This window comes from Esox lucius, chromosome 2, assembly GCF_011004845.1.
Source record: "Esox lucius isolate fEsoLuc1 chromosome 2, fEsoLuc1.pri, whole genome shotgun sequence".
In the NCBI taxonomy this organism is placed as follows: Eukaryota; Metazoa; Chordata; class Actinopteri; order Esociformes; family Esocidae; genus Esox; species Esox lucius.
In genome coordinates this window covers 17,057,644-17,072,204 of record NC_047570.1, presented here as the reverse complement: position 1 = coordinate 17,072,204, position 14,561 = coordinate 17,057,644, and the positions used below count along the sequence as shown (strand labels likewise).

The following is a 14,561-nucleotide window of genomic DNA, read 5'->3' as shown; positions in this document are numbered from 1 at the left end:
GTATTAATTTTTAATATCATTTCACAGTAGCAGATGACACCCAAGCAATGTCACTTAGAAAAGAAGCAGATGTAAAAGTAAAAAAAAATTATTAGCAGACTCACCTGATAATGACACACTGGTTCTCACGGTCAATCATCATGTTTCGGTACATGTTGTCTGCCAGGGCGTAGATGTGAGGTGGATTCTCATACTGGGCCTGTTGGTTCAATAGAACTCATGATCAAATAATATCTCCATGTATATGCCACTGGGTGGTTCCATTTTCTTGGTCCTAAGTGAAGAACTGACTGTAAAGAAAAGTTGCAGTTGGATCAAGAATTAAGAGTATTTTATTTAATGAAGTAATGTAGAAAGTCTCTGGGCAAACAGTTTTTATCAAACATTAAGAGTTAACATTTGATTTCCGAGACATGCTGTCGTGAATAGCCAGGCCTTGCAAATGGATAAGGGAAGGTTCTACAAGATCTGAACCACACCTAACTCAATTTTAAACCCTTTGTTCTGACCAGATAGGATCTATTGGGCAATTAGGATACAAGCTGAATAGATTAATAACAGAGTTTAATTTGAACCAAAACAGAAAAATCTGGTTCCTCTAGTGGTAATCCGGTCTAAAGATGAGTGCTTACTCACCGCACCCTGATACAGCTCTACTTCCTTGTCTCCAAAGTACGGCATCTGTTTGAATGGGTTGACAGAGATCAGGACTGGACCAATGTAAGTCTGTAGAGGTTATGGGTTAAGGGGGATGATAATGACACATGGAACAGTCAACCATTCTGCTCCCAGTGACTCACAATTCATGGAAAAACAACGCTAAGAAATCCCAGAGCTCTCAAGTAATTAACATATCTTCAAAATATTTAGCGACGTAGTCCCTCTTGGGGTGGATGAAGAAAAATGAGCTAACGGTCATTGGGCCCATGACGTCAGTGCCACGGGAGTCTGTGTGGTAACTCTGGGGTGTTTGGTGATTAGGCACATGCCTTGTGAAGACACAGTGTTCACACATCGGAGTGAACAGCCCTGCAGTGTAGAGATGTGAGGTTCTGGCCCCGCAGCCCAAAGCTGCTTCGGGCGCATAAAGCTGGTATTGAGCCCTACAGTGACCCCAGCCCTGGTTCGACGCTGGCTGAAACACTTGGGTGTTGTTGCTATTTTCTGACCACAATCAGAGGATTGACTCAGAGTTTCAAGACTCTGTCTAGAACAGCCAGCATCCGATCAACTCTATAATCCTTAAAACTGCTTGAACACAGATGAGGGTTTTAAGTAATGAGCTCCTTTGAGAACTTCCAACATCTTCCATCAATAGGGTAATTCAGAAACCCCAAAATGTCAACTCTACTTTGTTACATTATATGGGCACTTGAACTAAACATCTCAATATCTTTTATGTCTATATCTGAGAATAATCTAGCTAGTCTTTTTGGGGAATCATAGGTTCAGGCATTTTAAGGACTGCCTCTGAATATACAACACTAATTAAATCAAAACCATTACAATTGTGGAAAAGTAGCTTCACTGCTTTTATGCAGTAGGCAAGATTTCTCAGCAAGCCCACACTGGCTTTCTATATAACCTCATGCTAAAATCAAACCAGTGTAAACCTGTGAAAATGACCCATCCCAGCCTGGGGGACAAGGAAGCAGGTAGGAAATTAAGGTAAGGCATCCAGATATCCACATGGCCTTCCTCGGCCTGTGGCAGTGCAGGGTGGAAGTCAACAAGCCTCGAACCATACTGTACAGGATTAAACTGAATTACTACAGCAGTGTTTCCCAATCCTGGTCCTGGGGACCCAAAGGGGTGCAGGTTTTGGTTTTTGCCCTAGCACTCACACACCTGATTCAAATGAAAGACTTAATGACAGGTTGATTAGGTCAATCAAGTGTGTAAATGGTAGGGAAATATTTGAAACAGGTGAGTGAGTTCTAGGGCAAAAATAAAAACATGTACCCCTTTGGGTCCCCAGGACCAGGATTGGGAAACACTGTACTACAGAACTGTGAATGATCACTCAGCTACAGTGGGAAGAGCGGGAGTGGTTCAGGGGTCAGCCGTTCTTCATCCGGGTCGAAGGTGTGTGTAAATGGGAAGGATACAAAGATGTAGTCGTCCATGTATCTCTTCTTGAGGTTGTCTACAATGGCGTCCTCGTTAATCTTGGAGAGGAGGACCATGTCGTCCACTCCACTCTGCTTGACATTGTGGCTCTGCCAGTGGTACCGGTAATGGCCCCGGCTCCCCTAGAACACAGAACACAACATCTCAGTCAGTACCATCAGACCCAGGAACATGGAACCCAACACATCAGTCATTACCATCAGACCCAAGAACACAACACATCAGTCAGTACCATCAGACCCAAGAACATAGAACACAACACATCAGTCAGAACCATCAGACCCAGCAACACAGAACACAACAAATCAGCCAGTACCATCAGACCCAGGAACAAAGAACACAACACCCCAGTCAGTACCATCAGACTCAGGAACACAGAACACAACACATCAGTCAGAACCATCAGACCCAGGAACACAGAACACAACACATCAGTCAGAACCATCAGACCCAGGAACACAGAACACACCTCAGTTAGTACCATCAGACCCAGCAACACAGAACACAACCTCTCAGTCAGTACCATCAGACCCAGCAACACAGAACACAACCTCTCAGTCAGTACCATCAGACCCAGCAACACAGAACACAACCTCTCAGTCAGTACCATCAGATCCAGGAACACAGAACACAACACATCAGTCAGTACCATCAGACCCAGGAACATGGAACACAACACCTCAGTCAGTACCATCAGACCCAGGAACATGGAACACAACACATCAGTCAGTACCATCAGACCCAGGAACACAGAACAAAACACCTCTGTCAGTACCATCAGATAGACGCTTTCCTGAAATGAATTATAAACGGGAGCATAATATCTTTGGACAAGAGTTATTCATGACTGTGTGACCTGACCAGGAGAAACATACATAACAGTACACCTACCTATAGCTGAACTAATCAATTGGTAAGTGGAGTAGGCAGAAATGTAAAAACAACTGAAATTTACTTGGACTTTCCCGGGCCTCATTTTTAACTCATTCTTTATTTTTAATAGGTGCATGGTCAGGCTTTCCAAAAGTGCTTCAATGTGTTGTTAGCTATTTTAGTGTTGTGTCCCGACTGTTGTATGATATGTCCCGTCACCTCACTCCTCTCTCTCCCTCCCTCTTCTTATTCCTCTCTCTTGCCCTTCTTCTCCTTTCTCTGTTCCCGTTTTGTTTTTGCTGAGGGCCAGTCTCCAGAAGACTTAGGTCATTCATCATGTGCTATGAGTCAATGTCGTCTGGCTACTGTGGGAGAGGATCACAATGTGCTCAGAGGACTGAATCTCTTATTCCTGGACGGAGAACCAATCAAAGCCAGAATGGACAGGGAACATTACTCAACACTGGGGCACATCTCAATCCCTGTTACCCCTTTGTTTGCCTCTGGGTTCCACTGAGTGAACATTTCAAATAGTTTATTCTCTTCTTTTTTTTAATAGAAATTCACCTGGAGTAAGGGCTGAAGGCTTAAAATTGCTGAACTACAGGTTTTTTCCCTGGTTCTGGAATTCTTTTTTTATTCTAAACCTTTGAAGCAGTTCAGATTAGAGATTGCTTGTACATAGATTAGATGGCGACAAGCCTTCCATATTTCAAATTCCATAGGCAACAACAGCCCAAACAGTGGCATGTGACTATCACTTTTTGAAGGTGTGGTTGAATACCAAAAGACACAGTTGCCCTCATTTAAAATGTACTTTATCTACCAAAAGAACACAAAGCCATGGTGAAATTATAAGAAATCAAAGCACAAAAAACATGATATTGGCCAATGGAAAGCCATGGTATCTTACGATAATGTACTTGTACAAAGTCAAAAGAAGACAGCTCCAATTACTTAGTGTTCTCAGGGGTTGCTTTATTCTCTTAACACATGTTTTCTCCACAGTTCTAGCATCGAACATAGCAAAGAATGTTAATAGCTTCTCAGCCTATTTCATGTTTCATCAGGAGGAAAAAACGTTGATTTATTTATTTTATACATGATCCACATTATCATGATTCACATGATTTAAACAGAAGAAAGGGTTGCCGTCTCCTCATTGGCAAGCTAAGCAGGGTGCATTACATGTCATACCCCAGGAGCTCATAAACACCTCACATACACGCGCACATATGTGTGCACACACACACACAGAGCAGAACTTGGGGACAGTAACAGTATGGTTTTACCACATGCTCTTGATAAAACATGACCCAAGTCAATGGTTCACAGAATCCTTGACAGTATAACAGCCAAGTGAGGGAGAATCCATCCAGGCTTCCAGGCAGCTATCAACAACATTTGAAGGGAAGGACTCCAGTTGATCAATGCCATATTGTAGTCAGCTCTAAATATTCATATATAATACATGCAACACAGTATAGGTTTATAATACATGCAACACAGTACAGGTTTATAATACATAACACAGTACAGGTTTATAACACATAACACAGTACAGGTTTATAATACATAACACATTACAGGTTTATAATACATGCAACACAGTCCATGTTTATAATATATAACACAGTACAGGTTTATACATTCAACACAGTACAGGTTTACAATACATGCAACACAGTACAGGTTTATAATACATGCAACACAGTACAAGTTTACAATACATAACAAAGCACAGGTTTATAATACATGCAACACTGTACAGGTTTACAATACATAACACAGTACAGGTTTATAATACATAAGCCAGTACAGGTTTATAACACATGCAACACTGTACAGGTTAATAATACATGACACAGTACAGGTTTACAATACATGCAACACAGTACAGGTTTACAGTACATAACACAGTACAGGTTTATAATACATAAGCCAAGACAGGTTTATAACACATGCAACACAGTACAGGTTTATAATACATGACACAGTACAGGTTTACAAAACATAACACAAGACAGGTTTATAATATGTAACACAGTACAGTTTTACAATACATGCAACGCAGTACAGGTTTGTAAAACATGCAACACAGTACAGCTTTTTGTATTCACATTGCTGCTATTATATTAAATATGTGGCAACATGTTCACAACTAGTGGTACAAAACTCAGCACATCAAAAAGGCAGTTGTTTCAAAACCATTTAACCAAATGGTTAAGTTTTCTCAAATGTTGATGTTTTCTAAGCCAGAAACCTCACTCACATCAGTTCTAAGGTGGAGATTAATACTGTTTATGCCAATTAGAAATGAGAGGGGTGATTAGGATGTCATGATAGGAAAAGGCCCAGTTGGGGAATTTAGCCAGGACACAGGCGTAAACAACCCCCGTCTTACAATAAGTACCATGGGATTGTACACTTCAGAGGTGAGACAGCAGTGAATTCAGGGTGCTGTAATTACATTGAGAAAGAAAATTACTTAAATATGTACAGCAATTTAAAACAGGTATTATTTCTAGATTAATCATTGAGAAAGTATTGTGAAAAAGTGACTGCACTTAAATTGTATTGTCTACAATGGATTTTTAGAACCATCATCAAAAATGTCTGTGGGGTACAACAATATACATGCTCAAACAACTGAGGTAAACAGGACTCATATCCTCATGAATGCCGCCTCCATTCCTGTGACTCTTCTTCAGGCTTGTTATTGCTATGTCTGATGGTTTTCCCAGGTGGATGAACAATGAGGACATTTACTGCACTGTCAATAACAAGCTATGGGCAAAGTCTCAAAACAGGCTAGATGCAAGCTATTGCTTGCTAAAAAGGATGTGCCTTCGTTATGCTTGTTTCATTTGATTATAGTAGTGCTATGTTGTAATATCTAAACATTACAATACATTTTAATCGATAGTGCTTTAATAATCGATAGTGCTTTATCTAATTTAAAATGGTGTTTTATTCAACACATTCTTGTAAAAATATTACCAAAGTAATTAAAATACCTGTATTATTTATCTCATTATCGTGCTCTAATGCAGTGGCAAGTTTATAATCTGCAATATATTAGAAATCTACTACAGACGTCATAGTTCGGAACCCACAACCATTATCCACATAACAGATGCCCGAACCCAAGCAAGGCATTTCATACAGAACGAAAAATAAGCAATGCACCACACAAAAAATCTAATATTATCAGAGCAAATATTTAAAGTGCTATTATCTTGTTGCTGCTTTTTGGGGAATGATAATGTTCTATTTGAAGAGGCAGCGGTGGTAAGCCGGAGAAACAGGAGCCAAAAGTTAAGAGTACTTTCCATGGGGGCTACAGGAGAACGTTTAGGTTAAGAGTACTTTCCATGGGGGCTAGAGGAGAACATTTAGGTTAAGAGTACTTTCCATGGGGGCTAGAGGAGAACATTTAGGTTAAGAGTACTTTCCATGGGGGCTAGAGGAGAACGTTTAGGTTAAGAGTACTTTCCATGGGGGCTAGAGGAGAACATTTAGGTTAAGAGTACTTTCCATGGGGGCTAGAGGAGAACGTTTAGGTTAAGAGTACTTTCCATGGGGGCTAGAGGAGAACATTTAGGTTAAGAGTACTTTCCATGGGGGCTAGAGGGGAACATTTAGATTAAGATTACTTTCCATGGGGGCTAGAGGAGAACATTTAGGTTTAGAGTACTTTCCATGGGGGCTACAGGAGAACATTTAGGTTTAGAGTACTTTCCATGGGGGCTAGAGGAGAACATTTAGGTTAAGAGTACTTTCCATGGGGGCTAGAGGAGAACATTTAGGTTAAGAGTAATTTCCATGGGGGCTAGAGGAGAACATTTAGGTACTTTGAGATCTGGCCTACTTGTTGACTGAGATTTAGCTTAATGTTGAATGCTGTCCACTCTGGTAAGTGATTCCCCAGGTTGCTGGAAAAGCTGATGAGTCAGTCTGTGCAGGAGGTCTGAATGCATACAGTTCCAGGGTACAGATTTGACCAGCAGCTACCAATAACACAGTCAACATGGAGAAGCACGGACTTAACTGATCACATCTTAACAACCACCTTCTACACACAGCTCCCCTGGCATACAGCAGAGCATCAGTCATAACTAATGACCTTAGCTTCTGTACTGTTCCTGTCAGATAAACAGTATGTGTTTTACAGATGTCCAAACACCACTGATCCTAGAAAGTATGATTGGGACCTCTGTCTTAAGGGATTATTACATTATGATTAACCTGATTCATTACTTTACTTCAGGTCTCACTTTCCATATAAAATGACTACAGCTTCCTTAGTTCTCCTAGTTGAGTCATTTTCCCGAAAGTTAATCCAACAGCATTTGAGGAATTTCTGTACCAGCCCCAGATCCATAAGGCCAGGCTTTCCTTCATGCAAATACCATTACCATATATGGAGAGTGCCTAGCAGAGCTGAGCTCAGGGGAAAGGAAATGGCTGAGTTTGATTCAGTATCACAGACGGCCCTTTTCCCCCATTCCCCTCGTTTACTCTGTTCTACTTTTCCACCCCATGATTTGACAGAAAGCTCACCATGTGTTAAGAAGACATTCTGGGGGCTACAGTACTCTCTACTGTACAACTGAATGAATTCTTGCCTCCATTCCAACCCAAGGAGAAATGTTGAGATTCATGAAGAGCAAAATGATATTAATAAAAATAACTATGCTTTTTGATTAATTGAAAACATGAATATGAGCTTCAAATGACTTTCATATTCTGGGAGCTATAAAAGTTAAAACCCTTTTAATATCATATCATAAAACAATAAAGGCTGATATGAAGCCTCTCTCCCTTGTGGTTTTACTATGAAACAGCAGAGACCATTATCAACATATTAAGACAGGCTTGGTTAAAACAGTGATGATTTTCAGCGTTAATTGTAGTTGAGAGATGGGTCCCAGCTTCTTGCTCCTGATGGAGACATTGGGGAGGAATCTGTGTTGTCTTGCTCCTGATGGAGACATAGGAGAGGAATCTGTGTTGTCTTGCTCCTGATGGAGACATAGGAGAGGAATCTGTGTTGTCTTGCTCCTGATGGAGACATAGGAGAGGAATCGGTGTTGTCTTGCTCCTGATGGAGACATAGGAGAGGAGTGTACGTTGTCTTGCTCCTGATGGAGACATAGATGAGGAATCGGTGTTGTCTTGCTCCTGATGGAGACATAGGAGAGGAGTGTACGTTGTCTTGCTTCTGATGGAGACCTAGGAGAGGAGTGTACGTTGTCTTGCTCCTGATGGAGACCTAGGAGAGAGTACATTGTCTACAAGAAACCAAACCCTGCTGTAGTTTGAAAAGCCGAGTTAGGGTGTACAAACTGGGACCACATGGGAAGACCCATAGCTAAAACTGTACTAAAATGCTCTTGATAGGAATTGCTAGGAATGTGGTCAGGAACAGGCTACAAAAGTATATTGCTCTTGCAAGAGGTTAGCTCTGTGTAATGTCTTTTTGTAGGTCCTTGTTGTTTGTAAATTAAACTAACATGTATTTTACATTTGTATACTGTTTATACTTTTTAATTTGATTCCAAATGTTTTAATAATAAACATGCAAGTCTTGCCCAGTGTTGGATAAGTGTATACAAGAGTTAACAGGTAGCAGTTCCATTGGACTATATATATATAAAAGGATCAGGATTTCATATCAGATTTCATGTGAAAATCTTCAGTCAGTTGCAGATAAACTCGGTTTTTGAGTAAGAAATGCCATTATGCTCCCTCCCTCCCCATTCCTACGCAAGAGAATACTCTGTAATCCTCCCCACCACACTCAATACATCTGGCCTGGAAGACCTGATGTCAGTTTGAAGGTCCGGTCTCCATGACCCCGGCTTGAAGTCAGGTCACACAGTCATATATCAGCTTGGACCTTTGACTAAAGCAGCACTCCTCTCTACAGTAACAACAAGGCCCTCTCCCTTCAACAATTAATTGTAATTATTTATCTTAAACAACACTTCCTGTTTCTGATTTGGTCCAAAAACAAACTGATATTTAAACTAAACACAACTACATCAAGGTCACGCTAAGCAGAACATCCACCTGCACTCTATCATTTGTTTGAATAACTGCTGACTAGGCATTTAAAAAAAAAAATAATAATCCATAGCAGGGCCAGTAACAGAGTGCTGACAGAGAGTAAAACTTCCACAAAATCAAGAAGAGAAAAAATGAATCACCACGAGAGTGGGAGAAGAACCCCAGAAGATGATTCGCTCACTATGGAGGCATCTTGAAGGAGCAGAGAAGGAATAACAGGCAGGATGAGGCTGTTGGAGTCATGGGGTGGGATATTCATTAGGGTCACAGTGTAAACCTCAGTACCCTCCTCTCAGTCTGAGACGATGCAGCTGGAAACTTACTAACTAAGGCGGGGCCTACTGTCTGACTGGCAACAACACCCTGGGACACAGCCAAACGACTGGCCAGCACCCTGCCTGTATAGAAGCCCTCCATGCCAAGCCAAAGAACACTACCAGACTTGGACTGACAGTTGTCTCGGCTCAATAAGTCAAAACATTTCTCACTCTGTCTAGGTCTCTTAGGCTGGCCTGACACCCATCCCCATTAAGTCCAGCTATGCCAGTAGAAACAACACACGCTAACAAACGTCATAAGCGTGAACATATTGCTGGTGAATTTGTTTCACTGTAATTTAACCAGGTGAGTGCGTTAAGAATCAACTGTAATGTTTTCAATGACGACCTGGCCAAAGAGATACAATTGCAGAAGACCAGGACAGAAATTGGTTGTAATAAGTCTGGTGTCCTGTAGAGTATTTAGCAAGACCCAGGTGACCAGAATGTCAAGTCACAGTGATGAGTTGATGCTGGTCATTTATTGCTTATATCGGACGTGTCTATAAAGTGATCTGTGTCATGTGATCTAACTGAGAAGGAGGACGTCTGTCTTGGAATAAAGCCATGTTGAGCTCCTAATACTGTCTCTTGTCCAGACCTTATCTTCATTATATCCTCTGACCTTCCAAATGGTGAGAAACTTTATAGTGGCACACCAGTAAACTATGTCATCATAGTCCAGGATTGGCAGGACGGTCATTTTGACCAGGTTGTACTTGGCAGTGTGAATGAAGGATGCCTTAGTGCAGAACGAGAAACCAAGGTGGGCGATATGGGTATTGAATGAGAGTGACAAGTCCAGCCATACCAAGTTATTTGTTAATGCCAACATTTTCTGACTGACTATCACAGGGTGAGGAAGTTTAGGGGACAAACACGTTGGGGTAGACCAGTTGTGCACAGGATAGTGTCGTCTGCATAAAGCTGTGTAAGACAGTTAACAGAAGCAAGCTGGGTAAGACAGTTAACAGCAGCAAGCTGGGTAAGACAGTTAACAGCAGCAAGCTGGGTAAGACAGTTAACAGCAGCAAGCTGGTTAAGACAATTAACAGAAGCAAGCTGGGTAAGACAGTTAACAGCAGCAAGCTGGATAAGACAAGCAAGCAAAACACTATTATCATATAAAAAGAATACAGTTGTCAATAGAATGGAGTCAAAAATATGACGTGGATTGTATGACACAATTCCATTATTTGTGTCCCTTGGCTTTTCAGCTGAGCCTGAAGTCACCTGCTTAGTACAGACACCAACATCAATGATGCATTAAAAACCAGCTTTATTCTGGACCCATTGACCTTCTTTGCACTGGTTGTCCAGACAATGGCTGACGTACACATTTAATAGACTTCTGCTTAAGAAAAATGTAAAGGGAGGTCCTAGTTCTGTAAGATTTGGTTACATAATCGTACAAATTAACCCTATTCTAGAGTAGCTACGGGTAACGTGAGCTGGAGGGAGCAGCAGCTTGGTGGACAGGGTGGTAGCTGGCTGCCTGTGTCTTCCCCAGGAACAACACACAGTAAGAAAGGGAGAGGTGTAAGCTGAGATAGGAGCGATTTCAAAATGTCGGACAACTACTTGGAAATTCCGCCCTAAATTCAGCAGCACTTCCCCTATTTCATACGTACTGTACCATGGAAACGCGCATTTCCTATGAACACATCAACAGTTTCTAATTCCAACTGAAGCAGATACAGATATTGCAATGTTTATGTTGAGATTCACTTCTGGACACAGAAAAAAATAGTAGTTCAATGTAATATTAGATTATAGTATAGGGTGGAATGTAATAAAAGCTATATGTCACAGTGGGTCCTATTTTTAAAGACACCCACACTATTTACCTTCTGATTGAATGTAAACAAACCATTTGAAGCAGGCTCTTTTTTGTATTTGTCCAGAGCAGACTCAGGTTTCAGTCACACAGCTCCCAGCAAGCAGTCTTCCAATAGGAAGTAGACATATGCAAATGCCCAGTGCCTAGAAGATATACATAAACTTTTTGCAAAGTCAAGTCCTCGCTTTCTCTGTTTTTGTGTATGGCAATTTGCTCTCTCAGTCAAAGAACACCTTTCTGTTTATCTCAACTTTCCATACATTATGGATTATGCACAAGGCACCCAGAATTCCCTGTGCTAGATCTTCTAATTGGTTCCCATGGCAATGGTTAACTCTGCTGTAGCAACACATTCACTCTCTACCTAGACCGAAGTGTCCATCGCCTGTAAATATGGCTGATAAGAACATGCCAGCTGTGCAAACCGGCAGGGATACATAAAAGTAATGACATATTGCCATTCTGTATTTGTCGTGTTTGTACCACAAAACACATCTGAGATGACATGCCTAAAAAAAAGATTGTGGACAGCATTCTAGGAGTCAGAACAGGAAGTCAAAAAAACAAGTTACAACATTTCACTTAGAATTTTTTTTACATAGAATAAATTACAACTTGTGTTGTAGAAAACCCTTTATGATTGAATGGCCCAAAATGGGTTCTCAGCTGTGAAATTACTTGGTGGTCAAGAGCCCAGCTTCTTTTCACAATCCATCAACATTCAAAGGGTATCTTAAAGTTAGACATTAAGAATACAACTATAGAAATTGTTGACGACAGCCCTCCTCCTCAACTCCATCCTCACTGTCTGACAACCCCTGTTCCTCCTCAACTCCATCCTCAGTGTCTGACAACCCCTGCTCCTCCTCAGCTCCATCCTCACTGTCTGACAACCCCTGCTCCTCCTCAGCTCCATTCTCAGTGTCTGACACCTCCTGCTCCTCCTCAGATCCATCCTCAGTGTCTGACAACCCCTGCTCCTCCTCAGCTCCATCCTCAGTGTCTGACAACCCCTGCTCCTCCTCAGACCCATCCTCAGTGTCTGACAACCCCTGCTCCTCCTCAGCTCCATCCTAAGTGTCTGACCCCCCTTGCTCCTCCTCAACTCCATCCTCAGTGTCTGACACCCCCTGCTCCTCCTCAGCTCCATCCTCACTGTCTGACAACCCCTGCTCCTCCTCAGCTCCATCCTCAGTGTCTGACACCCCCTGCTCCTCCTCAGCTCCATCCTCAGTGTCTGACAACCCCTGCTCCTCCTCAGCTCCATCCTCAGTGTCTGACAACCCCTGCTCTTCCTCAGACCCATCCTCAGTGTCTGACAACCCCTGCTCCTCCTCAGCTCCATCCTAAGTGTCTGACCCCCCTTGCTCCTCCTCAACTCCATCCTCAGTGTTTGACACCCCATGCTCCTCCTCAACTCCATCCTCAGTGTCTGACACCCCCTGCTCCTCCTCAACTCCATCCTCAGTGTCTGACACCCCCTGATCCTCCTCAGCTCCTTCCTCAGTGTCTGACACCCCCTGCTCCTCCTCAGCTCCATCCTCAGTGTCTGACACCCCCTGCTCCTCCTCAGCTCCTTCCTCAGTGTCTGACACCCCCTGCTCCTCCTCAGCTCCATCCTCAGTGTCTGACACCCCCTGCTCCTCTGTCGCCCACAGGTTTTAGGAAATTATTTTTTACCCAAAATGTAAATAAATTAACCAATGGATGCAGATAAAATAGCGTATAAGCTATTTGATGACACATCTTGACACGCCTATTTTGTGGTATAATATAATGTAAATAAATTGGATTATGGGCACAGAGTTTAAAGGTAAAAATTATTTGATCATGGGTCCCTGATTTGCACTATACAGAAATATATATTCATGGTCTTACTCATGTTTCACAAACTAGGTGGTGTCAGTGAGCATAGCAGAGTAATTTGATAAAAATAGTGGTGTTTAATCGAGGTAGTGGAGAAAGTGAGCAGCACTTATACTGCAGTGTCCCAGAACAGGGGACCCACACAACACAATTACTCCCCAAGATGAATATCAGTACAGACACTAAATGGCAGATCTACCTGTACTTTGTTGAGGGGTTAATAAATATGAAAATATCTTAAATGGGTTTGACAGAAGACAATTAATTTTAGTGCTTTGATTATTATAACATGCATTTTATAAGATGGAAAAGGGTTGAAAATGTATAGCTTACATTCAACACCAAATTAGATGTGCTCCTAACTTTACATGTTGGTGCTCATGGGTCCCTTTGCACAAAAAACGACCAAGTGTCAATTGCCATTAATGGCCAACCTCCTCTGAATTCCCCAAGGCTTTAACCTAGCAGCAGTCATGGGTCATGGCCTGGTCTAATTGGCCCATTAAAAGAGATATTTGAAAAAGGACCTCCCAGGCCTAGACCTGACCACACATATATAGGAGAATGAGAAGAGGGAGGGCCACTCATTGGAGAACACACCCAGAGGCTGCCAGAGTTGTTTTTACAATGTGTACCAAAATTGTCTGGTTCCTGGTTCCAATAATGCCGTGGAATAACACTGCATGTGGAATAACACTGCACGTGGAATAACACTGCACGTGGAATAACACTGCATGATCCTAGAGGGCATCCAGTCATTGAGGGATAGGTCTGTGAAGATCACACATCCTGTTTAATGGTGTGCCAGAAGCAAAGAGAGGTGAATGGCTGTTCTTTAAGACACACCGAGTGCTTTCAGCGCCTGCATTTATATATCTGCCGTGGAGAGTGTGAGCTGTATCGTTAACAGTGACAGATTGGTGGTGGTAGTAGTGGCATGGGACACCAGAAAGAAACGTGAAAATAAAGGGGTGTGGCTGGCAGGGGGGGTTGCTAAAAGCTGGCCTTGTGCTTGTTCATGGTATAAATAGACAATGGCCCAGTTTATACATTGTATGTATGGCAAATGTTCCTCTGGCTCTAACACAACTCTATTGCTTGTTAACCAGTCATGAAACCGTCGTTTCAGGAGACCTGAGTAAGTGATCAGTTCAACAGGGAAAATGCAGAGACCTAATGTATCAGTCAGTATGACAACACAAAAGACTCTGCCTTTGTCAATATCATCAGTTGCATGATAAGCTGTCAAACAAAGGCAAACTAACAAAAAGCAACTTGGATGTAAGTCAATATTTGTTTTTGAGCCCTGCTGCTGTGCATATACAGAGAACAAGATGCCAACTGTACAGTAAGTCGACTACTACAGTGCATAAATTACAGCCTGCCATAAAACTGCACTGCCTAAACAAAGTTTTATAGATTTGTACAGATATACAACTGCTTTTAAGAGATATTAGCAGCCC

The 14,561-nt window shown here is 42.0% G+C and overlaps 1 protein-coding gene across 2 annotated transcripts in view; it reads right to left on the bottom strand.

Annotated features, from left to right (window-relative positions):
- The window catches only part of myo1ea (myosin IEa), a 52,240-nt gene that overhangs the window by 27,093 nt on the left and 10,586 nt on the right, over positions 1–14,561 (bottom strand). For both annotated transcript variants that reach the window (XM_010880538.4, XM_010880545.4), the window contains exons 2-4: positions 2,109–2,252; positions 637–726; positions 105–199 (exon numbers count right to left, since the gene is read on the bottom strand). In XM_010880538.4, coding sequence (XP_010878840.1) covers positions 105–199; positions 637–726; positions 2,109–2,252 — 329 coding nt within the window. The remainder of the gene's footprint in view (positions 1–104; positions 200–636; positions 727–2,108; positions 2,253–14,561) is intronic.